General features: G+C 39.6%; 1 protein-coding gene across 7 annotated transcripts in view; it reads left to right on the top strand.

Annotated features, from left to right (window-relative positions):
* Nucleotides 1–24,773, top strand: part of camta1a (calmodulin binding transcription activator 1a) — a 1,306,542-nt gene extending 1,281,769 nt beyond the window's left edge. For 5 of the 7 annotated variants that reach the window (XM_087980408.1, XM_087980405.1, XM_087980404.1 and 2 more), the window contains 2 exons: nucleotides 12,474–12,542; nucleotides 17,475–24,773. In XM_087980408.1, the coding sequence (XP_087836534.1) occupies nucleotides 12,474–12,542; nucleotides 17,475–17,507 (102 nt within the window). In that variant the 3' untranslated portion in view covers nucleotides 17,508–24,773. The remainder of the gene's footprint in view (nucleotides 1–12,473; nucleotides 12,543–17,474) is intronic. The other 2 variants (XM_087980406.1, XM_087980407.1) reach the window with 2 other exon arrangements.
* Nucleotides 24,774–25,542: the final 769 nt, after the last annotated feature.

The raw sequence follows: 25,542 nt of genomic DNA, 5'->3' as shown, positions 1-25,542 counted from the left end.
TTTGCATTAGGAGTCAGGTTCATCATTAATGCCCCTCTGAATGAGATTACACCAATGCTCAGGTAGAGGTGTGTTTTGGTTGGTGGCATAGAATGGGTGATTTTGGATTAGACGTCCCTTAAACGGAGCATCTAATATTTACTTCCATTGACTGTAATCGAACTGAATATCAGTTACTATGTATAACAGGCAGCCAATACAATATAATTAGTTTGCATGATTGTCATAACATATTCTTACACATCATGTTTTTGTTGAGGTAATCATTAATGCCAAATGTCTTAAGTGGTCTAGTGGATCATCAAGAATGCAGGATCACATGAGACTCCTATAATCATGATCATTGAAGCTTTACAAGTTGCTGCAGCTGATGACTCACATTAGTGAGAAAAAAAATATTTCCCTCAATGTATAGAAATGGAGAGAAACAGTTTTAAATTCCAGCTCAAGAGATCTTCTAGAGCAGAAAGTGCCAAGCAGTAATCGAGAGGTGAACTATTGTTCTGCACTCACTCATGAGAAAGACCATGGAGTTGTGGATGTCATATTGAAGACCAATGGTGGTGTACCATTTCCAATCCAGCAGTGGCACCCCACATCTCATTAATTGTATTTGATATTCAATGTGAGTTCCTGACAATTTGGGTTTTGACGCTGGCCTGCCCTGTTCACAGGCCCAGGTGATTTTCTGTCCATTAACATCCAACCCTCACATTGGGTTACAACCCCATCAAGTGAAATTGTCCATTAAAAATATTGAATCTGCCCTTCATATCATGTGTTGCTCAAATATGCTAATAGCTTTGGAAGATAATCTCACCAATGCCACCTGTTGAACAGTGGGAAATCTGTGAAATCCAGAAATCATAGGAACTTCCCATTTCTTGTTCTTTACTAATTTTGCATTGCTGTTGTTATTGCATATGATTTATATGGTTGAAGGTAGAGAGAGAATGTTAGGTCTTTTTCAGTTCTGGCAACATCAAAACATTGAAGCACTAACAAGTTGGTAAATTCTTAGCTGCTAACACTGACCAATGATAGTCACCGGCTAAGTGTCGATAAGCCACAACATTATCCTTATTTGTTGTGTGATGACACACCTATGAGGCTGGTGGGATTTGAACCTGGACCTCCTGGCTCACAGGTAGGGGCATTACCACTGTAAAACAAGACCCAACCACAACATTATATGTTGCTTAATCAATGATGCTTACATGCTACAAAATATTATTTGCACCGAATTCTCAAATTAATATTTAACAGAAGACTTGTCTTATTTAATTTGGTTGAGTCAACTTTGCTGTCAAAATGGCAGACAGAGGAATTTGCTAGAATGCAATTGTGATTGGTGCAATTTCCAGGCTGGGTTTGATGAAGGATTGTCAGGTAAGATCTTGATTTGACAGATAAACCCAGGAAACCTACGGGTGAATTACCCCTCTGCATGTGATTGGATTTTATAGTTAGGTTCCTTGTGACTGGTAATAATAAGTGCCTGACACAAAGATAGACTAATTGGAAGATTCCAAAGCAGTGGGAAAGACTGACGCACATGAAATGTAAAATTGAAAATATTCTTATTTATTCCCTTGCTGGCTCTTTATATTATGCAATTCTACCTAGAATCATAAAATCCCTGCATTGTGGAAGTAAGCCTTTTGGCCCATTGAGTATACTCCAAAGAGCATCCCACCAGACCCATTCCCATAACCCACTATTTCCCATAGCTAATCCAACTAACCTACGCATCCCCTCACACTATGGGCAATTTAGCATGGCCAATCCACCCTAACCTGCACATCTTTGAACTGTGAGAGGAAATTGGGTCATCCAGAGAAAATCCATGCAGACACAGGGAGAATGTGCAAACTCCACAAAGACAGTCTCCCGAGGGTGCAATCGAACCCAGGTCCCTAGCACTAGGTCCTTCACCACTGAGCCATTGTGCCACCATTCCACCTGTTCCATCTTCCCTCTGGGAAGTTTGCTATTTTTTCTGATCAATTAGAAATGCTACATTTTTAAACTTACAAACCGTCTCTTGTTCCACACAGCCAATAATGCAAGAATATGGAGTCCCACTGTTTTCCTAATTTGTACTTGTAATCAGTGACTATTGAAGGGAGGGACACCTCCAACTCCAATGACAGCTCAGCCCTGGCTACAAGAAAGCTGCCATTCGTTGAGTCGGACCTTCACATTGCAGTGGGTGTCAGTTGACTCTGCCATTAGAAAAGTATCACATGGCTTCAAAATCACACCCAATTATATGCCTAGCAAGTGTGACTCTCTGGAATGAGCAGCCAATCTGATTCCTAGTCTGCAGTTGATAAAGTTCCCCAGTGGAAGGTTTACTTTGTGGAGTTACCTAATATAACTTGCCCATATCTTTTTGCTCCAAGCTGAACATTGTGACCGGGAAAATGCGGCCCATTCAGACTGGTGACCAATGGCCTGATCAAGGAAGTAGGGAGTACAAGGTCTGGAATTCCTGAATTAGAAATTCCACTGTGTGTTATTAAGATATAAGCATTTAAAATGCTCTTATTAAGTGCTTGGTGCACTGTTTTAATTGAGCGTGTTAATCCAATGGTGATTAAAATAGCAGTCAAAGTCACATCAGATGAACTTGTTAAGCACTCAGACCCCAGTGTGACATGGTGAAATTTGAAAACTGCTGTATTAATGTGTACTAGTGGACTTTGTGTTACAGGACTAAACACAAGACTTCTAGGCTTCTCAGTCTTTCAGCCTTTGAAAACATAAGAAATGGGTGCAGGAGTACGCCATACAGCCTCTTGAACCTGCTTTACCATTGACACGGCAAATCCTCACCTTTCATGTCCAACCCTCCCCTTGATTTCCCTAATGTCCTAAAACCTATTGATTTCAACTTCAAATCTACCCAAAGATTGAGCATCGATAGCCTTCTGAAGATTTTCAATCTTCTGAATGAAGAAATGTCACATCGTCTCTGCCTAAAATGGCTGACCTCCTAACTTCAGATTATGCCCACTAGTTCTAGACCTGCCTGAGAGGGAAAAAAAACCTCAGAATTGAGCCCTCTCAAAATCTTGTGCATTTCAATGAGTATAGGCCTGTACTCGGTCTGTCCTCACTGAACAAACCTTTTTACCCCAGGAATCAAGTTTGTGAACTTTTGTTGAATTCCCTCTAAGCTAAACATATACTCCTTTATGAAAAGATACCAAACTGTACATGCTACTTCAGTTGGTATTTCAGCAAAGTTCTGCAAAATTCCGGAAAGATTTCTTTACTCTTGTACTTCAACTCTCATACAGCAAAAGGCAAATTACCATTTACCTTCCCTATTGCTTGATGTTCCTGCATGTTAACTTGGTGTGTTCTTGTACAAGGACACCGAAATCCTGCTGAAAACAAATGTTTAATGCTTTAGCACCATTTAAAAATAACCTAGTTTTCTTTTTTTTTATATAACCTCATATTTCTCCACATTATGCCCCATCTGCCATCTTAATGGCCATTCAACTTCGCCGCATCCGTTTCTAGACTTTGCGTTCATTTGTCGTTTAACTGTAATTCTCTCAGACCAGAGAGAAACAAGATTCATGTCAATTATACATGGTGTTAACATTCAGGCCTTTCTTGCTATTCATCTGGCTATTATTTTGAGACATGTTTTCACTATCTTTATATTACAGAGTATCAAAATAAATAAGTATTGTTAAATTTTCATAAGACAACGGATATGCCCATGATGTCCATGTGTAATTTTGGGCCTCCTCCTAGAAAAAAAAACATGGTAGATTATAGAGTATAGATTCACCAGAGTGGGACCAGGAATGGAGGACGAAAGCAAGGAGGAGAAATTTGAGATACTGGAATTGGTTCTACCAAAGTAGAGAACATTGTGGAAATTTAATATATTTTTAATAATTTTATGAACTATCTCTATACAATGGATAAGAAAGGCAATTTCCTGTGATTGGGAGTAGCAATGAGAGGTCATCAATTTAAACTTGTGATGAAGAGTGAGGAGGTTGTTGTAACACAGAATATTTTGTCACAGGGAGTGGTTGAGGCAAAGGCCTGGCATTTTCGAGGCAGAGTTGGATGGTATTTGAGGTGGAGACTGATACAGGTGGGATTAGTGCTCAAGTGAAGAGCTGCCATACAAATTAAGCACCAAATGGCCTCCTTCACCTGTCTACAATGAAGTACATACCTCTGATAAAATAATAGATGGATAAATTTTATACAGTTAAGTTGAACTTGTTAATGCCATAAGGAGTAATTCCAAGGCCAAAAGGCTAAAACACTCAAGAACTTTTGTTGTTTAAGTTTACTCAGTTGGTCTAGTCTATGATAATTAAACAATTGCTCAAGATCAACGTTGGATGATAAATCTGCCTCATTTGATTATTTCATGAGCAATAAACCTTTTGTATGTGCTGTCTCTAGGATGTGATTAAGGTTTTCATTTGGCTCTTGATGGTCATAACTGCATGCCCCCCCCATCTTTAAGAATCTCCATCCCCCCACTTCTATTTGTCCTCTTTTGTTATATTCTGCAATTCCTTAGCTACGGTCGCATTGTTGTAAATGAGGGGAAGCTAGATAAGAACATGAGGGGTAAACAGTAGAAAGATGTGTAGATAGGGTGAAATGAAGAAAAATAGAAAGAGGCTGAGATGCCAAAGTAGACCTGTTGGGCCAAATGGCTTGTTTCTGTGCTGTAAGTCCGATGTGATTCTCTAGAGCAATCAATTGAAATCACTCCGAGAGTAACTCAGGGTGGCTAACATAGCAACTTGCATCCCTGTTTGCACTTCAAAAATATTGTACAGGTATCTTAAAAACTTATGACCTCTATTAATTAAAGCGTATTTCAATCACCAAAAAAGAGCAAAGAACAGTACAGCACAGAAACAAACCCTTTGGCCCACCAATAGTGCGCCAACACATGATGCCTTTCTAAACTAAAAATGTTTACCTCTATTCAGTCTGTATCCCTCTATTCCCGGCCTATTCATACATCTGTCAAGATGCCTCTTAAATGTTGCTATTGTATCCACCTCCAACACCACCTCTGGCAACACATTCCAGGCACTTAGCACCCACTGTGTAAAAAAGATTTGCCTCTCACATCACCTTTAGACTTACCCTTTTTACCTTAAAAACCTATGACCCTTAGTAATTGACATTTCTATGTTGGGAAAAAGCATCTGACTATTCATTCTATCCATGCTTCTCATAATTATGTAAACTTCTACTCAGTCGCACCTCATCCTGCAATGTTCAAGTGAAAACAAACCAAATTTGTCCATCTCTTCTCATAGATAATACTCTCCAAAGGCAACATACTGGTAAACTGTTTCCCCAAAGCCTCCACATCTTTCTTGAAGTGTGGAAACCAGCACTGTACACAATATTCCAAAAGTGACCTAGCTAATATTCTATACAGCTGCAACCTGACCTGCCAGTTATGCCCTGACAGATGAAGGCAAGTATGTTAAATGCCTTCTTGACCACTTTATACACTTGTGTTGTTACTTTTGGGGAACTGTGGACCTGTACGCCTAGATTCCTTTGAATATTGGTGCATTGAAGGGTTCTGCCATTTACTGTACACTTCCTTTCTGCATTAAATCTCCAAAAATACATCACCTCGCATTTAATATCTCCGGATTAAACTACATTGCCATTTCTCCAATTGCTCCTGTGCCCTTTCACCTCACCAATTAGCTACGTGAGATGAAATGGGCTTGAAAAGCATAAAATGAGAATTAGGAGAAGGTTTCAAACAATAGCCTATATTATACCCAATTTTTTTAAAAAGGATATTGATGCATTTTGCACTTCTGGCTTAACCCAATTCACCATCCCCTGAGTTGTAGATCCCTACGCTTAATTTATTGCAATATAATGATTGCCCAATCATTATCACTTTTAAATTTCAATAGAAATTAGGAAGCAAGCCTGAACTTCTAAATCAGCATGTGAGGATGAGAGTAATAATGATTGCTGCTTTAGGATATTTCAGTATTCAAGGAAATAGCTTTGAGCTCTTCAGAAACCCCAGCTGATGGTGTATTTAGTGTATCCTGGAAACTAAGAACTTTGAGGACAACCAACTTATAACCAACTCATAAGATCAATCTGTGGAATAGGAAAAACTCAGCTTGCTCTATCCCTGTACAAACCTAGGTAGTATAGAAACATTCGGAACAAAGGCAGCTGATTTACACCTCAACTCCACATTTGCTTCACATTCCACAATACACATACCTGACAAATATCTATCAATCTCAATCTTGAAGTTCATTGGACCCCATCATCCACGACCAATTGGACAGCAGAGTTCTAGATTCTGTACTTCAGTTTGAAAACATGCTTCTAATTTTGGTCCATGATGATCAAGCACTAATTTAGTGATTATTTCTACAGTTTCAAAGAAGGTTTCATAAACAAGCAGGGGCCTGGTAGTGATTAGTGCACAGCTGAGACACTGGAAAGAGTGCTATTACATCTCAAAAGAATTTGAGAATACAATAATGACCTTTCCTCCAAACTGCTGCTGTCCAACTAGCAAAGACTCAACATTCATCAAATCAACTGCATAATATTGTCTCACATGCCAATTTGAGTAAAATTTCAGGTAAATTTCATGGATCACTTGATTCTAGTCATCTACTTCTTAATGAACTGCTGCTAATAGGGACTGAGTTCCCTTCAAATGTAGATTGAGAACACAGCATGAATGACAATGGATTATGATAGGTAAGGTGCTTTAAGAAGGCACATGGGCTGCTTGTCCTTATTATTTGAGGCATATAATACAAGAATAAAGGAGATTATGCTGGTCAGGCTACACCTGGAGTACTGGATGCAGTCCTACTCATCCACATTATGGGAGGATGTAATTACATGATAGAGGGTGCAGATGCAACTTACTAGGAAGCTGCCGAGGCTGGAGGGTCTGAGCTATGAGGAAAGATTGGATAGGTTGGAGCAGTTTTCATTGGAGCAGCAAAGGTTGACATGGAGACCTGAAAGAGCTGTAAAACATTATGAGGAGCATAGATTAGGTGGATAGGAATACATTTTCCCCATTAGTGGAAAGATCAATAACCAGGGAGTATAGATTTAAGGTGTGAGGTAGAAGGCTGAGAGGAGAATTAAGGAAAATTATTGATGGTGGGAGTTTGGAACTCACTACCTGAACAGATGGTTGAATCAGAAACTCTCGTAACAATTTAAATAGTATTTAGATATTGTCTTGTAATGTTGTAGCCTCCAGGGCTATGGTCCAAAAGCTTGAAAATGGAATTACAGTAGTCAGATCTTTGTTGGTCAGTGTAGACATAATGGGTGAATGACCTCCTCCTGTACTGCAAATGTCTATGAGTCTATGAGATACCTAAAGAAAAGTGTAGGAAAAAATATAAGGATCTTGCACCGAGGCCCCAGCCCTCGCAATATCAGGCTGCACTGTAGTGACCAGCCATTTAAACATTTCAGTATCAGTTTTGAGAATACTAGTGAAAGGCAACCCAATCAGGTTGAGCAGTCAGTGCACTCCTTTTACCACCACATCTTGGAAATCATTTCAAGGTGCATGAAATGGGAATTCCCAATTCTTTCAACATCTCCAACTTATCGCTTGCATCATAGGATCCTAAAAGAGATGACGACAGAGATAGTGGATGCATTGGTTCTAATTTTCCAAACATGATTGGATTCTGGAGAAGTACCAGAGCATTGGAAAACTGCTAATGGGACACCCTGAATCAGAAAGGGAGGGCGGTAAAAAGCAGGTAACTATGGGTCAATTAGCATAACATCTGTTGTTGGAAAATCATTAAGGAACTAATACCAGAATATCTGAAAAATCATACTGTAATCAAACAGAGTCAGCATGGGTTCATGAAAGGGATGTTTGCCTGATTAATTTATTTGAGATTTGAGGAAATTCTGCGGGAGTTGATAGGGAGACCCAGTAGATGTGTTGTAATTGGACTTCCAGAACAAGAGAGGGTCTAACCATCATTTCTTGACATTCATTGACTTTACTACTACTGAATGTCACACTGTTAACATCATGGGGCTTTGCCATTGACCAAAAACTGAATTGGACTAGCTATATTAATATTGCAGCTACAAGACCAGGTCAGACACTAGGAATCCTGCAGGGAGTAACTCAGCTCCTGACTTCCAAAAGCCTGTCAACCATACAAGGCATAAGTCAGGAGTGTGATGGAGTACCTCCTACTTGCCTGGAATGAGTGCAGCCCCAACAGTGGGCGGCACGGTGGCACAGTGGTTAGCACTGTTGCCTCGCAGCGCCAGAGACCCGGGTTCAATTCCCGCCTCAGGCGACTGACTGTGTGGAGTTTGCACGTTCTCCCCATGTCTGCGTGGGTTTCCTCCGGGTGCTCCGGTTTCCTCCCACAGTCCAAAGATGTGCAGGGCCAGGTGAATTGGCCATGCTAAATTGCCCGTAGTGTTAGGTAAGGGGTAAATGTAGGGGTAGGGGTATGGGTGGGTTCGCTTCGGCGGGTCGGTGTGGACTTGTTGGGCCGAAGGGCCTGTTTCCACACTGTAATGTAATGTAATCTAATCTAATCTAAACAACATTCAAGAAGCTTATGTTATGACACGGCTGTGAACCCTTCTGTTAATTAAATCAAACACCCAGAAAAGTTCACCTTGCCTTGTAATCTGTTAAAATATGAGTGACAGAGAACTCCCAAATTCCACTATTTAAAGAAGATAACATCAACTTAATTTTTTAACTCTAAAAGTTAAATTAAACAACAACTTCTTCAGGAAGGGCTTATGCCCGAAACGTCGATTCTCCTGTTCCCTGGATGCTGCCTGACCTGCTGCGCCGTTCCAGCAACACATTTTCAGCACTATCTTGGACAAAGCAATCCCATTTGATTGGCATCACATCCTCAAACATTGACTCCCTCCATTTGTTGACAGACAATAGCAGGAGTATCAACCACCTTCAATATGTACTGTTGAACTTCACTGATGTTCCTTACACAGCACCTTTCAAACAAGACCACTACCATCTAGAAGGACAAAAGCAGCAGATACATGGAAACAGCACCTCTTAGCTGCTGACCATTCTAACTTGGAAACATATTGCTTTTCCTTCACTGTCACTGGGTCAAAATCCTGGAACTCCCTCCCTAATCACATTGTAGGTGTATCTACACCAGTTGACCATAGGATATAGGAACAGAAGTAGGCATTTTACCTTTTCAAGTCTACCTTGCTAGTTAATGAGGTCATGACTGATCTGATCATCCTCAACTCCAATTTCCTGTTTCCCTCCCATATCCTTTGTTTCCTTTGTAGATTAAAAATCTGTCTATCTCAGCCTTGAATATTCCCAACAAGTCAGCATGGTAGCTCACTGCAATAAAGAATTCCACAGATTTGCTGCCTTCTCAAAAAAGAAATTCCTCCTCATTTCTATCTTGAGTAGATGAGCCCTGACATTGAGATAATGCCTTCTGGTCCAAGAGTCACCCACAAGAGGAAACAACCTCTCCACATCTACCCTGTTAAGCCCCTAAGATTCTCATTCATATCAATAAGATTGTCTGCCATTCTTCTAAAGTCCAATGATTAGAGGCCAAATCTACTCAATGTCTTCTCATACAAAAATCTCTCCATACCAGGGATTGACTGTGAGAACCTTCTCTGATCTGTCTCCTTAGATAAGGGGACCAATACTCTTCATAGAATTTGAGGTGTGGTCTTTAACAGTTTTAGCAAGACTTCCCTATTTTTAAACTACCTTTGGAGTAAAAATCAATATTCCATATCATTCCTATTATCTGCTGAACTTGGATTCATTCACGAGAAACATTGCCTCTCCCCCCAATCAGTCTGTGCTTCAGCTTCCTGCAATTTTCCTTCATTTAAATAATATTCAGCGCTTCCATTCTTCCTGCCAAAATGCATAATCCCACATTTTCCACCTTAAAAGCCCATCTGTCAAGTTTTTGTCCATTCACGTTTTAACTTTTGTAGATTCTTAGTGTCATTCTCACCACTTGGTTTCCCAGCTATTTTTGCGAGACCTACAAACTTGGCCATAATTGATTTATTTCCCTCATTCAAGCCATTAAGGTATGTTGTAAATAATTATGGCCCCACCACTGATCGAAGTGGCACTCCACATATTACAGGTTCAATCCTGAAAATGCCCCCATTATCTCAATTTTCTCCTATTAGTTAGTCACTCCTGTATTCTATGCTAATGTACTAATATACAACACCATGGGCTCTTACTTTATTATGTGCAGTATGTAACCAAATACCTTTTGGAAATCCAAAAATATTACAACTCCTTGTTCCACCTCATCAATCCTTGTTGTTATCTCCTCAAAGAATTCAAATAAATTTATCAGGTGTGATCTGCCCTTTAAGGAGCTGTGTCAACCCAGCTTGGTCAGATTATGCATTTCCAAATGGTCTGCTGTTACACCATTTATAATAGAATCAATTTTCCCAATGACTGGTGTTAAGATAATCGTCTAGAGTGCTGTTTTTGTCTCCCTTTTCGAATAAGGGTGTTAGTTTGGCAATTTTCCAATCATCTGGGACATTTAGGGTAAGCAATAAATGCTGGCCCAGTCAGCAAAGCCTGCATCCACTGAATTAATGTTTCAAAATGATTTCACTTCGGATAATTGGTCTTTATAATGTAACTGAGTTTTCTCATGGTTAACAAGTTCACTCGAAGATGATAATTCTGAGCTTAGTTGGTAGCACTTCCATTTCTGCATTCTTTGTTTAAGCCCAATTCCAACACTGGAATATTGAACTGGACTGAGACTCTGTTCCAAGCTGCACTTGGACAAGTGTAAGTCTGAAGTGTGGCCCATTTTAGGATTGGGTGAAACAAACATTAGTGAGAGAGAAAGCTGAAAATTTCAAGAATTCAAGAAGTGTAAAGGAAGGAATAGTTGTGACTAGGAATGGGAAGATCAGCAGACTGCTTTTTCACATCCAGGCTGATGAAGAGCCCATTTGTAAAATTGTCTTTTGAGGCCCACATGACTTTTCATAAATTTATCTGTCACACCAGCTCAGTATTTAATGAGAGCTTGGTTCCATTGTGTGGAAGCTAGAGAACAGTGTTAGAATATCTTGTGTATATCACGTAATCTTAGAATTATTCTCTACATGCCAGTTCAGTTTTGTAGTGCATTTTGGAAAAGAAATCTTAAGAATGAAGCCATTAATAGACTTCATTCCTCAACCTCTCTTTAACCTTTTTTTCTCTTTGTCTGTCACCTGGAAATTGCTATGATTGATGCATTCGAGTTAATTTCTTTCTCCGCTAATTGAACATGGGTGTTAATCCATTTTGAAGAAACACATTGACACTTCCATTAAATGGCAAGAGCTTTGATTCAACTCTGTTAAAGGTGTTGTTACTACAACTCACTCAATTTGCAGTCCCTTATGTCTCCAATTTTAAAATTACATTTTAGTTGCTTTGACTTGTGCTGATAAATTTAGAAGTATATGTGGCTGGGAGGAGGTTTCTGAGCCTGACAGGCTGCTCTGGCTGAACCAACAATTGGCAGCTAATAGCTCATTAGCCTTAGTGACCTTGACTGTTTAAAAGTAGAGTTCCTTATTCTTTTGAGGCCAGTTCCTTAACAGATACGATATCACCTACAATTGACCTCCAAAGAAAAGTGTTCCAAAAAAATTCAACAACAACTTATCTTCAACCAACATTAAAACAGGGAATTAGTCATGGGGCTACGTGGGAGATTGAGACATCCATACAGCTCTAATGCAAGTCTCTCAGGCCACCTATCAAAGTCCAAATGAAATGAACTTGGATACTCACAAAAATACTTCCCTATGAATAAATGTCACCAGCTAGGTGTGATATTGGCAATAGGCTCATTCAAAAAAGTCTCTGCCACTACTTTGACAAAAGACTAATGCTTTCACTAAAAATAGATTATTGTTACTAACACAATTTCAACCCTCATATTTATTTAGGTATCTTTCAAATTCAGATTAAACTGGAAATTGAATAACCCACACAGGTTCACAAGAGAGAATTACTCCAGTTCATACTGGCCAGCTGAATTTGCTCATCTGGAATTGAATCCTTAAGCTCTGAAAATTTGATCATTCTGAATCCACTTTTAGCACTAGTAGCACTGATTTGATTCCAGTTGTGACTTGCAGAATAAGCACTGGAAATGCAAGAAATTAAAACTATCCAAGTGTCAGTTTGTTTGTACCCAGTCTTTGCCCAGTATGAGATTAAGCATGATTGAATAAAATTAAGCAGTTTGGGATGAAAGCAGAATTTTTTAAAAATCCAGCACACAGTTAATGTTCTATGGCCTTTACCTGTACCCAGTGTGAAATCAGACACAATAAAAGATCAAACAAAAACGAGTTCCTCTAAAACACTTTACTATGGCTATCCACAGCGCACTGGGAGGAAAGAGAACCACATTTGCTGGAGTCTTAGAGCTGAACCCTTACATACGCGGAGGGAGGTAATCTATTACAACTTTCCATCTCAAAAACTGTACTGTCATTCTGTCACTTTGTTGTAATTATTCCATTAATGCTGAAAAGAAAAAACATTTCCGATTTTATTGTCATTAGATATCTTGTTGTAACATATATATTGCAGGCTGACTCAGTCTGAAGAAGAGCCTCATCTCTGTAGACCAGTGGTTTTCAAATGTCACTCTTAGGAGTCTCTCTGCAAATACTGTTGCACTTCTAGAGGACTCCTGCAAAATAGTGGCACATACCAGGGGTTCCCCATCAGATTCTTGATAGATGCCCAACAATACTCCTGTTATTGTCACATACTTTCAGGGATCCCTTACAAATCCTGACATACTCGCAAGACTCCCTTTCTAATATTAAAACATGTCTGAGAATGCCCTACAAATACGTACACACTCCCAAGGATCCCAACAAATACTGAAATACTTACAGAAATCCCATGCTAATATTGACACACTTCCAAAAGATGGTGTCAGCCATTTATTAGAACTTTATTGTAGATGGAAGAAAGGACTTTATTTAAAAATTTGTACATAACAGCAGAAAAGTGCAAATAACTCACTCAATATAAAAAAATGAAAGAAATCCACTGACCACAAGAGACCCCTGTCTGGGAACCTCAGTTTGAAAACCAATGGTCTACCAGATTGCCGCATAAAGCAAACACCTGTTAAGATAATGTTTCGTATCTAGGTCTACGGAAATGTTCAGAAATAAAAAACAGAGCATGAGTACACAGGCCATGGTATGTTCTTCCAGACAGCTGCATGCTATTTGTATTGAAAATTGCACTGTTTGCAGGGGAGTGTATGATTTTATGCTGTTATTGAATTTAAAAGTGAAACTCGTAGACAAGTAAGTTTTTCTGTCAGCTGTGCAGTTTGTCCTTATTTAAGATCTAAATTTCTAAGAATGACAATGGGCCATTATACTGTGGTCCAGCTCCACGTTTGCTTTAGCACCAGTCCTCCTCTTCCCTGCTGAACAAGAGGTCTGTCCAACTCATCTTTGAATGCTTCATACTCCTGTGTTGTGCTGGGCTGAGAATACACAATGTTACCGCTGCATATGGACAAGAATTGGCAGTGACACTTGCATAAACTCCTCCGTTCCTGAAGCCATAGGTCATGCAATTCCTTAGTTGTTTGTCACACCTTAGTTGACAACCTTGTTGATGGGCTGAGACAATGAATGTTGATGGGCTACCCAGTTGCATATACCCCTAGACAACCAGTGATCTCACATTCCTGAAAAGCTGTATCCAAAACACTACTTCATCAGTTCATTGTAAGGAAATAATCAAACTGGAAATCTTTGTCACCTTGCTGCCTGGTGGTCATGTGGCTGTACTCCATGTGTTGCTGCCCATGAAAAAGGCCAGTTTTGATCCCTCAAGTTAACTCATATCTTCAAAAAGCTTCACTGCCACGGCCTTAGTGAAACAATCGGCCATCTGTTCCTGCAACCCAGTCGCCAAGGCTGATAATTGGGCATGTGTAAAAATTGGTTAAGGTCAGGATTGGAGTGGACTGTTGTGCTCACTTTGTCAAATAGCTTGCTGTTAGTCCCAATTCAGGAACAGCCAATCGGGCCTGGCATCACCACTGACCAAAATTAACCAGGAAAGGCCTATAATTTGAATAGCATCCTCAAACCTCATTGTTTTTTATTTTCTTTGATTGTGAGGATCCTGATCTGGTTGACTCTGTATGTGTGTGTTGCACAGTTGTGAATTGATGTGTGAAATCTTTGTGAAGTTCCTCCTGCTTCAGAGGTGTGTCATAATATCTCTGAACAGGTTGATTAGGAAAATATCCAAAATTCATATGGGTAAAATGTGGACCATTATCAAATTTAATGTACAGATCAAAAAATAACAATGGAACTTCAGAATGTTGTGATGATGGGAGCTGTAACATTTTAATGGTAATTGGATGGCACATATTCACCATGGAAACCTCTGTCTGCCAAACACATTCCTTTAGTAAAAATATCAAATATACAAGGAGCCTGTTCAAGCTGCCAGTCAACCCTGTCCCCAAAACAAACATAGGAAATCACAATGTTGTAACAGTGTCTGCATCTCTCCAAACCATTCACCAGACTAACCACAATTAGGTTGGGGTGTCCTCTCCTGGTCACTATGCTGAGTCTTGTGTGGCCAGCCTGACTGAAAAGGGCAAGCCCCACAGAGCAAGAATACTAAGAAATTTGGGAAGAGGAAGAGGGAATATGGACTGAATCAGGAAGTAGAGATTATGGAATGCCAACTTGGGCTTTTAAAAGCTTGTTGATTATGTGGGGTGGGGGTGGGTGGGGGTTGGTGTAGGGATGAGTTAATGATTACGAAAACAAAGGGTTGCCCAGCTTTGAGAGTTGGAGGCTTGCAGCTAATTAGTGACTAAGGCCCCAGTCAGTGCTGAGTTTATAACAATGCTGGAATTTTCCTACAAGCCCGATGACTCCCCCACCCCTTCAACCTCACAACATTTCACTGAGGCGGCAGCTGTTTGGAACCAGCCTCCAGTCGTTGGTTGTGAGTGGGATGGGGACTTCTAGAACTAGAGACTTGATGTCTTGTGGATGAAAGGTCACAATTGGACCAGGGATGCCCCAGGACTGATCATTTGTTCTGTGCAGGCTAGCAGGTCCTTGCTCAAACTAGTACTTTCAGCCTCAACATCCCTAATACCTCACTTCCCCAACACCACACCCACTCCCTGCCCCATCTCCTGAGGAGGGTTGTACCTTGAGATCAAACTAAGTTGTGATGGCTTCTACAATCACATAGCTCAATGACTAGGCTCACACATAAAGAAGTCTACACATAGATTAGGGAGCCACAGGTGGGCTTCAGTAATAACAGGCCAAGAAATGGCTGGAGAAATTGATACTGAGTTTAAAACATATGAATATTCTAAATCTTGATAAATCACTCAAACAAAAAGCTCTTGACTATAAATCAGTGCCAAACATTTTTCTTTTTTGTTATTGAACCTCCATCTTGGATGATTGATGACCCATTCTCACACTGTCCAACCTTTAATAAACAGTAGTTTGTAATCCCAAACATGATGGCAGAATTCAGTTGATTTCAAAAGTAGGCAGGGAGTCAAGGTGGAAAATCTGAGGGAAGTTCAATCTTGTTAGGAGTGGGCGCCTACTTCAAGAATTTCTTCTGCTGTGAGCAATCAGCAAGGAGTGGCCTGATGTTTTACTTTACCCAAAGAGAGATGGGGTAGAACAATCACAGTGCAGCCCAGCATGTTTAAAATGGACATCAGGTCACCAGATGTACCTCTGGTGTACAACAACAATAAGACCATAAAGCATAGGAGATGAAGTAGGCCATTCAGCCCATTGAGTCTGCTCTGCAATTCATTAAAATCTCGGTTAATCTGATGATCCTCAATTCTAGTTTCCTGCCTTTTTCCCATATTCCTTAATGCTTTACTGATTAAAAATAGCCTATCGCAATCTTGAATATGCTTACTGACCCAGCATCAATAGTTCTCTGTGATAAAGCATTTCACAGATTCAGTACTCGAAAGAAGAAGTTTCTCCTCTCTGCCTTAAATAAGTGTCTCCTTACTCTACGATTATGTCCTCTGGTCCTAGACACACATAAAGGAACCATAATCTCTCCACATCTACCCCATTAAGCCCCTTAAGAATTTGATTTGTTTCAAGGTCACCTCTCATCCTTCTAAACTCCAATGAGCTCAAGGCCAATCTACTCAATTTCTCTTCATAGGAAAATCCCTGTATTCCTGGGATCAAACTGGTGAACCTCTCTAGACTACTGTCAGTGTCAGTATATCTTTCCTTAGATCGCCAGACCAAAACTCTTCACAGTTTCCTCAATGTAATTTAACTGATGTCTTTTATAGTTTGAGTCCGACTTCCCAATTTTATTATCCATTCCCCTCTGAAATAATGGCCGGCGTTACATTTGCCTTCCCTATTATCTACTGAATTTAGATACAGACTGTTTTGTGAGAGGATTCCAGATGTATTTCTGCTGCAGCTTTCTGCAGTCATTCTCCATTGAAGTAATTTTCAGCTCTTCCATTCTTTTTACCGAAGTTCATAACCTCACATTTTCCCACATTATATTCCATCTGTCAAACTTTTCCTCACAGAACCAATCAGAATCAGCTCCAAATGATCCAGGATCCACTTCTAAGATCCAGCAGAGATTAATTCTGTTAATGTTGGTAATTTTATTAAGGGTGGCATTTATTACCCACTGCCTTGATGGTGTGACACAAATGAGAGGCTTACTAGGCCGCTTCAGTTTAATTAGTAATCAACCACATTCATAATGGACTGGAGCCATAAAAGGAACAGATTTCCTTAACTAAACTTCCCTAATGAACCAACTGGGACTTTTACAGAGATGTCTTTGCAGTCACTTTTATTCACACATTCCCTTTTTAAACTCAATTCAAGCCCATAAATTGCTGTGGTGGGATTTAAGTTCTCATTCTCTGGCTTACTCACTCAGCATTACTTGTCCAATAATGTAACCACAACACCACTCTACTCCCAATGTGACTGTAACCCTACATCAACAGTCTTCACAGATTTGAAGCCACGGGCCCATAACAATTTGCTTCATTAGGTAATAAGAAGCTTTTTTTTGAGGAGCTGCTTGCTGCCTTGTAGTCTCAGGAGAGTTGAACTGATAAATTAGCTCTTTTGAAGAGCTGGCATAGGGCAGGATAATCTAAATGGCCTCCTTCTATGCTGTATCAAATGGTGCTATGATTGTAGACATTCCCAGGTGTTGTTATCCTTTAATGAGTGATGCTATAATCACTCCTTGTTATTGTGCCCTTGGCGTATTTGCTGACACTAATGTCTGTAACTTGATTTTACTCTCTTTTGTTCCCTCTCCCTCCCTTCAGAGTGAAAGAATTGAGAAAGGCCAAGGAACCTGAAGATTTACAGAAGCACCCCATAGCAATGTAACATTGCTTCCTGACTGTTTTCTTTACGTTTATATCAGAGACATTTACAAAAGATCACTAGAGATTTGGGAAGATTAGCAACACTCTCATCGCAACAAGGCTCTAGAAACTTTTTTTCTCTCGACCACATCGGCACTTTTATGGAACTTTTTTTAAAGAAAACAAAACAAGGCGCCATAGAACTTGCAATTTATTGTTTTAAGAACTTGAAACTAACTTGTAGAATGAAATAACCTCTTTACCAGCCTGGTGCGTAGTACTGTAAACTTGTGTAAAGGTTTGCAACACAAAAAAGGGGTTTATTTTCAGGAATAAGCAAATGTATGTAGAGAAATCAAACAAAGAGTGAAGAAAAGCAGGTGAGTGAACTGAGGGGAGTATTAGAATGACTGAGAGGGTGATGCACAGCTTATGTGGACGAATAGCCTGAGGCAGGAAGTGACAGATATCGCATGTGCCACTTGTTGGGCGTGATCATATCCACACTCTGCTGATAGGAACTGGTCCAATAAAAGGCATACAGCTTCCTTCTTTGACCTACCTCCCTACTTTTATAAAGAGCTGCTATCAGTCAACGTGCTGCAACAATATTATTGATAGTCCAAACTTGGGTTTTTAGGAAAGAGGAGAGCGATGTTTAATGTCAGTTGCCAAAATACTGGGGGGAAGCCAGCAGGCTGTGTTATAATTATTCTATTAAGTGGATTTTGTGTTCATTTCTGGGTGAGTTGGTCATTTTCCTTCCCTCCACCCCAAACCCAGGTCTGTCTTCTTTATTTCCTGAATGGGACACCCAGAAATTACAGTCCTAATAACCTTTGAAGGACTAACAGTAGTTTATTGGGGCCAGAAGTACAGAGCAATATGAGGCTATGACTTTTTTTTAGTACATTTGGGCAATGTTATGGATTCTTACTAGATGTGTTTTATTGTGAGATTTGAATTTTCACCATCAGTATTGCAAAATCAGTCAGTATTTCAATTGTTGATGAAAATATACTTGGTTGGAGAAAATCAGACACTGCAGACACTAATGGTCTCTGATTTCCAGAACCTCATCATTTAAGAGGTGCCTGTTACTGAGCAATAAGACAGAACACTGGGCAGAATCAATGTGCTAGGGAATGTTTGAGTATGCTGGAGCTTGCTTGATGAGCATGCTTGCAACTTTAAGCTACTGTCAGTCTAATAGGGCTGAACTTTTGGACTCCGCTGTGGCTAGGACAAAAGGCAGCAGAGTCTTGGAAAGCCACTACTGGCTGCATATCAGTTTCCCAGTACCAAGTCGTTTTAGTGAAAACAGAATTGGGACTAGCAGGGCTATACACACTTCCTTTGCACCAGATTGTCTCTTAGGCCCAACTAAGAGACTTGTGTTCAATTAAAGGAGGCCAATTTGGAAATTTCCAATTTCCTGCACTGACAGGGGCCAGTTTGAATGCATGAAGGTGGGCACCTTGCGGCAGATTTGGGGGCCTGTGCTCCAGGTATGCCAAGAGCATCTCCCTGTCATATGCAGCCTGGTAAAGGCATTCGCTCCCCCAGTATCCCCAGACATTGGTGGCCAGACTGCAAAGAAAACTGTTATAAATAAAGACTGAAAGAAAATTGGTGAACACCTGCATGTTGAAACACATTCTTTGTTACTTAACTTCCTTCTGCAGTTACTGCACCTTTCAAGCTGGAAGGCCTCTGGTTCTACAGCTTCAAGAGTTCAGCTGCCTTCCTTAATTGGGGCTTTAGGACTTTTTGTTACCTGTGCTACTCTGAACCACACCAGTGTCCAGGTAATCATTAGTCTATGTGAATGCTGGAGATCCCAGAACAGTACGAGGACATTTTTTTTGTATTCACTCGTGGGACATGAATGTCACAGGCTCGGCCAACATTTATTATCCATCCTGCATTGCCCTTGAGAAGGTGGCGGTGAGCTGCCTTCTTGAACCATAGCCGTCCTTCTGCTGTAGGTAGACTCAAATGCACGCTAAGGAGAGAGTTCCAGGATTTAGACCCAACAACACTGAAAGAATGGTGAGATATTTCCAAGTCAGGATGGTAGTGGCTTAAAGAAGAACTTGCAGGTGGTCGTGTTCCCATGCATTCTGTCATGGGTTGTTTTAAGGTTCTGTCTGAGGATCTTTGGTGAATTACCGAAAAGACAGTCTAAATGTATACAGTGCTAAAAAAACACTGTATTTTATCACCTTGAATCCTGACTCTGTGGGATGTTTATTTCACTCCCAGTTTGAGTAATTTTAGATTCAAGCCTTGTATAATTCAAGCCTTGTATAATTCAAGCAGTAGATTTAAATTTATTGATTTATATATAGATTTATTGAGTTTAACCTCATCTCAACCAGATTCAAACTTTACACATCAATTGAGTTTGGCAGAGAATCTTAAAGCATTTATACTGCATAAAAATATGCAACATATGCCATTTTTAGCCAGCTGAGTATTCAGAATCCCCTCAGGTGCTACGTTGAAGTGGGTCAGTTAAAAAGATAATATAAAAATTTTAAATAATGGAGTGAATAAATCTGCATAAAGTGTTATTAGAAAGTTTTTCAAAATGGTGTTAGTAAATTGGAGTACTACAGGAGCTGAGAGAGATTTGAAGGTAGTGCATCAGTTCATTTCAGAATTTCTACCTAAAAGTGCATGAGGTCCCATGTATTTCTGTGAAGACATCCTGCTCCCTATCTCCTTCTCATCAATATTCTCTTTTGTTTCCTTTTCTCCTCTCTTGAAGACCAGTACTGGCTACAGTTCATCTCTCCCGAGTGTTTTTGCATGAACTAAGCCAATATTTATCATTCAAACAACATTGTATAAAACAGACTGAAAATTATTTATACTGATGTTTGAAGGTACTTGCAGTGTGCAATTTGCTGCCACTTTTTCTGTATTATACAGTCATGCTTTTCAGGATGGAGGCTTCATTGGTTGTGAAATGCCTTGGTATGTCTGAGGTTGGGAAAGGTAGTACATCAATGCATGTTGTTTCTTGCTTTCTTTACATTTTCAAGTGCTTATTTATCACGAGTCTTGGCCTGTCCTAGCCAGGTATTAATAATGGAGTTGATAGGCAGGTGGTAAGGAAAAGGGAAAGAAGGGGACTGATTGAAAGTTTGGAAATAAATGAAAAGAAAACTTACATTTATATAATGTTTTTCATGACTACCAGACGTCTCGAACCACTATTTAGGCAATGAAGTACTTATTGAACTGTAGTCACTGTGTTGTAGGAAACACAACAGCCTATTTGTATGCTGCAAGTTCCCACAAGCAATGTGATAGTGACCAGATAATCAGTTGTTACGATACTAAATGATGGACAAGTATTAACCAGGACATCAAGGATAACTTGCCTGATGTTCAAAATAATAGGATGGGATCTTTTATATTTACCTGAGAAGCTGGACACGGTTTACCATTTCATCCTAAAGACAGCACCTTTGATAATGCACCGTTGCCTCAGGACTGCATTGGAGTACCAGCCTTGACTCTTGTGCTCAAGTCCTGGAGTTGCCGGAGAGGGTTGAACTTGGTTGGGCAAGGGAGCCTAGACTCAGTTTGACAATGGTACCAGGTTATTCTTATGGAGCTCTGAGGTCCATTCCTTCCTCCCAGTCCCATTCAAATAATCAAGTACTAACCATGGCCTCCTTTGGAGACTAGACCAGATGGGTGAAGTGCAGGGTTCCTTCCACCCAGAAGAGTCCAAACTGAATTAAATGCCTATACATTAGTCCTGCGCTTCTTTGAGACAGTGCTGGTCACCTCTTCCACACAGCCTGTAGGAAGCTTTCATCCTCAGGTGTTTTGGAGGCATAACCACCTTATTCCAATCAGGCAGCTGTGCATTTGTTTTTCTTTGTTTATGAATAGTTTGATTTTTTTTTGGTTTGACAGTCAACCATGGGGACGCATGTCTTTTCACCAATTCACATAGTTTTTGTGAAGACCAAGATGACTGAAAGAGCAAGTGTACTTGTTGGAACAGTGCAGAAAATTAAGTTAACTCTACTTTCCCATACACATATATGGCCTTCTGAGACCAACAGTGGTGAAATTGGCACTGCCTTGATTTCCACCTCCTATACTAGTTAGGTAGGTTGAAGAGAGACAATGCCTTCTATTGGACCATCTATTTTTCCTGTTGTAAAGGGGTAGGTGTTTCAGGTTAAGTTTAAACTGGGATATAGACAGAAATTCAATCCTTTATAAATTTATTATCTACATTGAGCCCAGTGCTGTGGTCAGATAGGAAACTGCTTCACTCTCAATGGATTGATCTACACTGTGAAATCCGCACACTTTATTTCCCTTTTTTAAACATTGTTTTCAATCACAGAATAGTAGCTTAATAGAATGCTACCAGAGAACTACCTGTACTATTAAAAGCATGGAATGATAGCTAGGAACTGTAAACACCACAGTATTTTCAGTAGGAAGTTGTTCCTTTGCTTTACAAAGGCATGTTGTCATTTGATACATCACTGGCAAAGCTGTTGAGTCGAAGCACGATCGCTGACTGTGGTATCAGTCAACCTAAAGTTTCCAAAGCGAGAGCCTTTCCCACTTAAACTGTATTTCAAGCTGAGGTCAAATGGAATGGGAAGAAATGTAAACTAGTGAATAAATAAAAATTTGAACAAATACGCAAATTACTTAAACTTCACCACCACCCCATCCAGGATATGTTAACTCTTTGAGGGCACCATAGAACAGTTCTTTATAATCTTTATTTTGTTCCTTCAGCAGATAAAAACATTGTGACATAAAAGATTTTGTTTTGCCTTTTGAGTTCATGATGTATGTAACAGACACATTGAAGCCTGTGACCGACTGGTGATAGTTACAAATTGAAATTGAGGTGGCACATGGAGAACACGTGTGTCAAGAACATGCAGGGCGAGGGTCCCACAATTTCCCACCTATTTGTGAGCAATGCTCCCTAGCTTTTCTCTACCTGGCCACAGTGCACAGCAAAAGAAGGAAATTGTAGGAGGGGAGGAAAAGTTCCACATAAGCTGGGTGTTAGCCTTTTCCAAAAACTCCCAAAACCTTTCTTCCTCAACAGTCGCTGTCACCTAGCTAGTGTCCTGTCACGTCCAGCACTTTATTTTGCCTTACTTTATAACTTTTTATTTAGTCTAAACTTTTTTTAATATATAAATAATATATAAATAGTTTATTTAAAGCTTTGATTATTTAATTTATTTTTTGTTTTCTTTTTGTTTTAAAAAGCATTTAAGCTTTTTTAGCCTTTCAAAATAGGACGATTTTTTTGAGGGGTCACATTCATTGCCTTGACATCATACAAGCCAATAATGACTAGTGTGATGTATTCTGCTGGCCAGTAATGTCCATATTCTTGGCTACTGTCAGTAACCTGGTGGACTCTGTATATATTGAAGAACATGATAGGGAAATGAGTGCAAAGTGAATAAAAAACAGGGGATGCCAACAATGAATTATTTTACTGTGAGTTGTAACAAGATTGGTGAAGGCAGAATGGGAATTTGTATAGTTTTATCTGAATGAGCTAGCAATGTGGATATACTGTTTGTATATATTGTATATATACTTAAGAACAATGAAAAAATGGAGATATGTGCATGACTGTAATGAAAAAACAAAACAAAAGGAAGTATTAGAAGCAAACGACCTGTAAAATGAAAAAAAATCACTGTAAGAATTCCTTATTTTAAATGTTCTTTAGAAGGACATTTTTGCTAAAGCATGATTAATTGCAAAAAAAACCTACTGTACTTAGAATTAGAAAACGAACAGCAAAATGATATAACTGAAAAGTTTACATTTACATATTTCTTTTCTGTTTGGCTACCAAGACTTATCTCCTTTGCCAATGGGTGCCAAGTAATGTGAATGCTGTATTGCTAAATGAAAAGACACAACATTAAGTTATAATCTTTGCTGAGCAGATTACTGTAAGGATATTATATATATATATAGCATTATACCATAACTCACTCTTTGAAAAGACAGATTAACAGACATTTTTATGTTAAATACTGTGTGTTAAATACCGTGAAGAAACAATGCACATACACACACAAAATAAATTTTAAAAGATATGTACGAACAAAAAAAAAACAAATCTGACAGTAACGGAAAGAATGTCCACTTCATCTGTTCATCAATTAGAAAAACAGGTCATAACATTGCACAAAAAAAACCTTAAAAAAAGAAAATTCTAGAAAATGCAAAGCTTTGTTGCACACTCGCAACAGCCCAGAGTAAGCTACGAAACTCCTGGGGTTGCTGACACTTGCATGTGATACTAGTGTAGGTCCTTCTTTTTTTCTTTCTCTTGCTGTCTTTTCTTTCCTCTCTTTCCCTCTTCTCTCGCTCTGTTTTTTTTTAACCTTTTTAATTTTTCCTTTTTTTTTATTTTTCCTGGTTTTGTATGTCTGCATGTGAGTGTTGCTGGGTCACAGCTGTTTAGAAGCTTTACAAGGGATAGCCCAGCTGCCAGAGTCATGCAAACATTTTAAATTGCCCTTAAAAATTATGTAAGATGTTTTTGAATGCTTTATAATCCTTTCTGCTGTAAATTAAAAAAAACAAAAGAAAAATCTCATGATAGTTTGTTAAATTTATTTCTATTATATATTGTTTTAAACTCATTGTTCTTCTTTCACTGGGCAACTTCTTGACTCTTGGCACTATGGTGCCCTCTAATGGATAGATTGTTGGAGCATTTCTGTTACTGTCTTTTTAATTTCCCAGATTTCCTTCCCCTTGCCTATCCCTGGACCTTACCTTCCCCTTGGACCTAACCTTTCTTCTGGACAGCACGTTTTCCTACACCTCACCTTCTCCTGGCCCACGCATTTCCGGGACCTTATCTTCCCTTTACCTCTTCTTCAGCTGGGGTACAGATTAATGGTGCATTTTGAGTGCAGGATTGCCTAATCAGATTGGATGTATTCATCACATGACCTCCAGACTCCAACCACCTCGTTCTGTCAAACAGCTTCTTAACTCATCTTCACTATTTTTTAAATTAATAAATAAAAGTTTTCAAGGAAAATGGAAAAACTACATAACATTTTGTCATGTCCCTTATAATTCTCACGTTGGGTTGCTCACAGTGGCATTCAGATGATTCATCTTAAATTCCTGGAGACTTGAGGACAATCTGGAGGGTTATGGACTCTACCACTTGGCCATCATTCATCAGTCAGCCTAGACAATAAATGTCAATAGGTTGTTGAACCATGTAGGGCATCACAAGCAAACTTGTATGCTGTTTCCAACTGACTTGTGCACACATGCTCTTTCCCACTTGCGTTAGTGGAATAAAATCTGGAGCTGAAAGTTTGGATAGTGTTTCTTTCAGCTGTCCATCCTGTTGCATTCAAACTGTCTTATCTGAAACTAGATTCTCTGGCTGTCAGCAACAATCCCAGTGAAGACTGAGCATTTTAATATTGCACCTTGGGTCTGGATGACTGTGCGTTGCCAATCAAAGCAACTTATCCCCATTCTTTCCATCTATGTTCATGCATATTTCTGTGGCCAGTGCAGTAGATTTCTCTGTCTCCACCTATGCTATTCTTCTGAACTACACTAAATCTCTGATTTCTATTTGTGTCCCTCTGTCCCCATCCCTTCACCATGAGTGCTGGTGCGATAAATTTACATCTCACTGGTTAGGCCATGCCTTCAGGCATTGCTGTGAAACTGCCCCAATAACTGGTTGCAAAATCCACCAAGAATAGGGGCAATTATTGATGAGATAATACCTTAGCAGCTGCCCCTCTGTGTGCCGCCTTCTTCCAGGCATGGTGTCACCCTTAGGCGTTAAATCAGAGGCTGAAACATTAGCTTGTTGTGTCTCTATGGCAACCTCAAAGGCAGAACAATCAAGCTCAAGTAAACTAACAAATTGGATGCATGGTCTTCAAATGAGGAGGAAATCAACAGGTCAAACTAAAAAAGAGTGATGCTCTCATTGAAGATACCCCACTGA

This window comes from Chiloscyllium plagiosum, unplaced genomic scaffold, assembly GCF_037043375.1.
Source record: "Chiloscyllium plagiosum isolate Xiang-an unplaced genomic scaffold, Cpla_swu_hap1 HiC_scaffold_37, whole genome shotgun sequence".
Taxonomy (NCBI): Eukaryota; Metazoa; Chordata; class Chondrichthyes; order Orectolobiformes; family Hemiscylliidae; genus Chiloscyllium; species Chiloscyllium plagiosum.
This window is presented reverse-complemented; position numbering and strand designations above follow the sequence as displayed.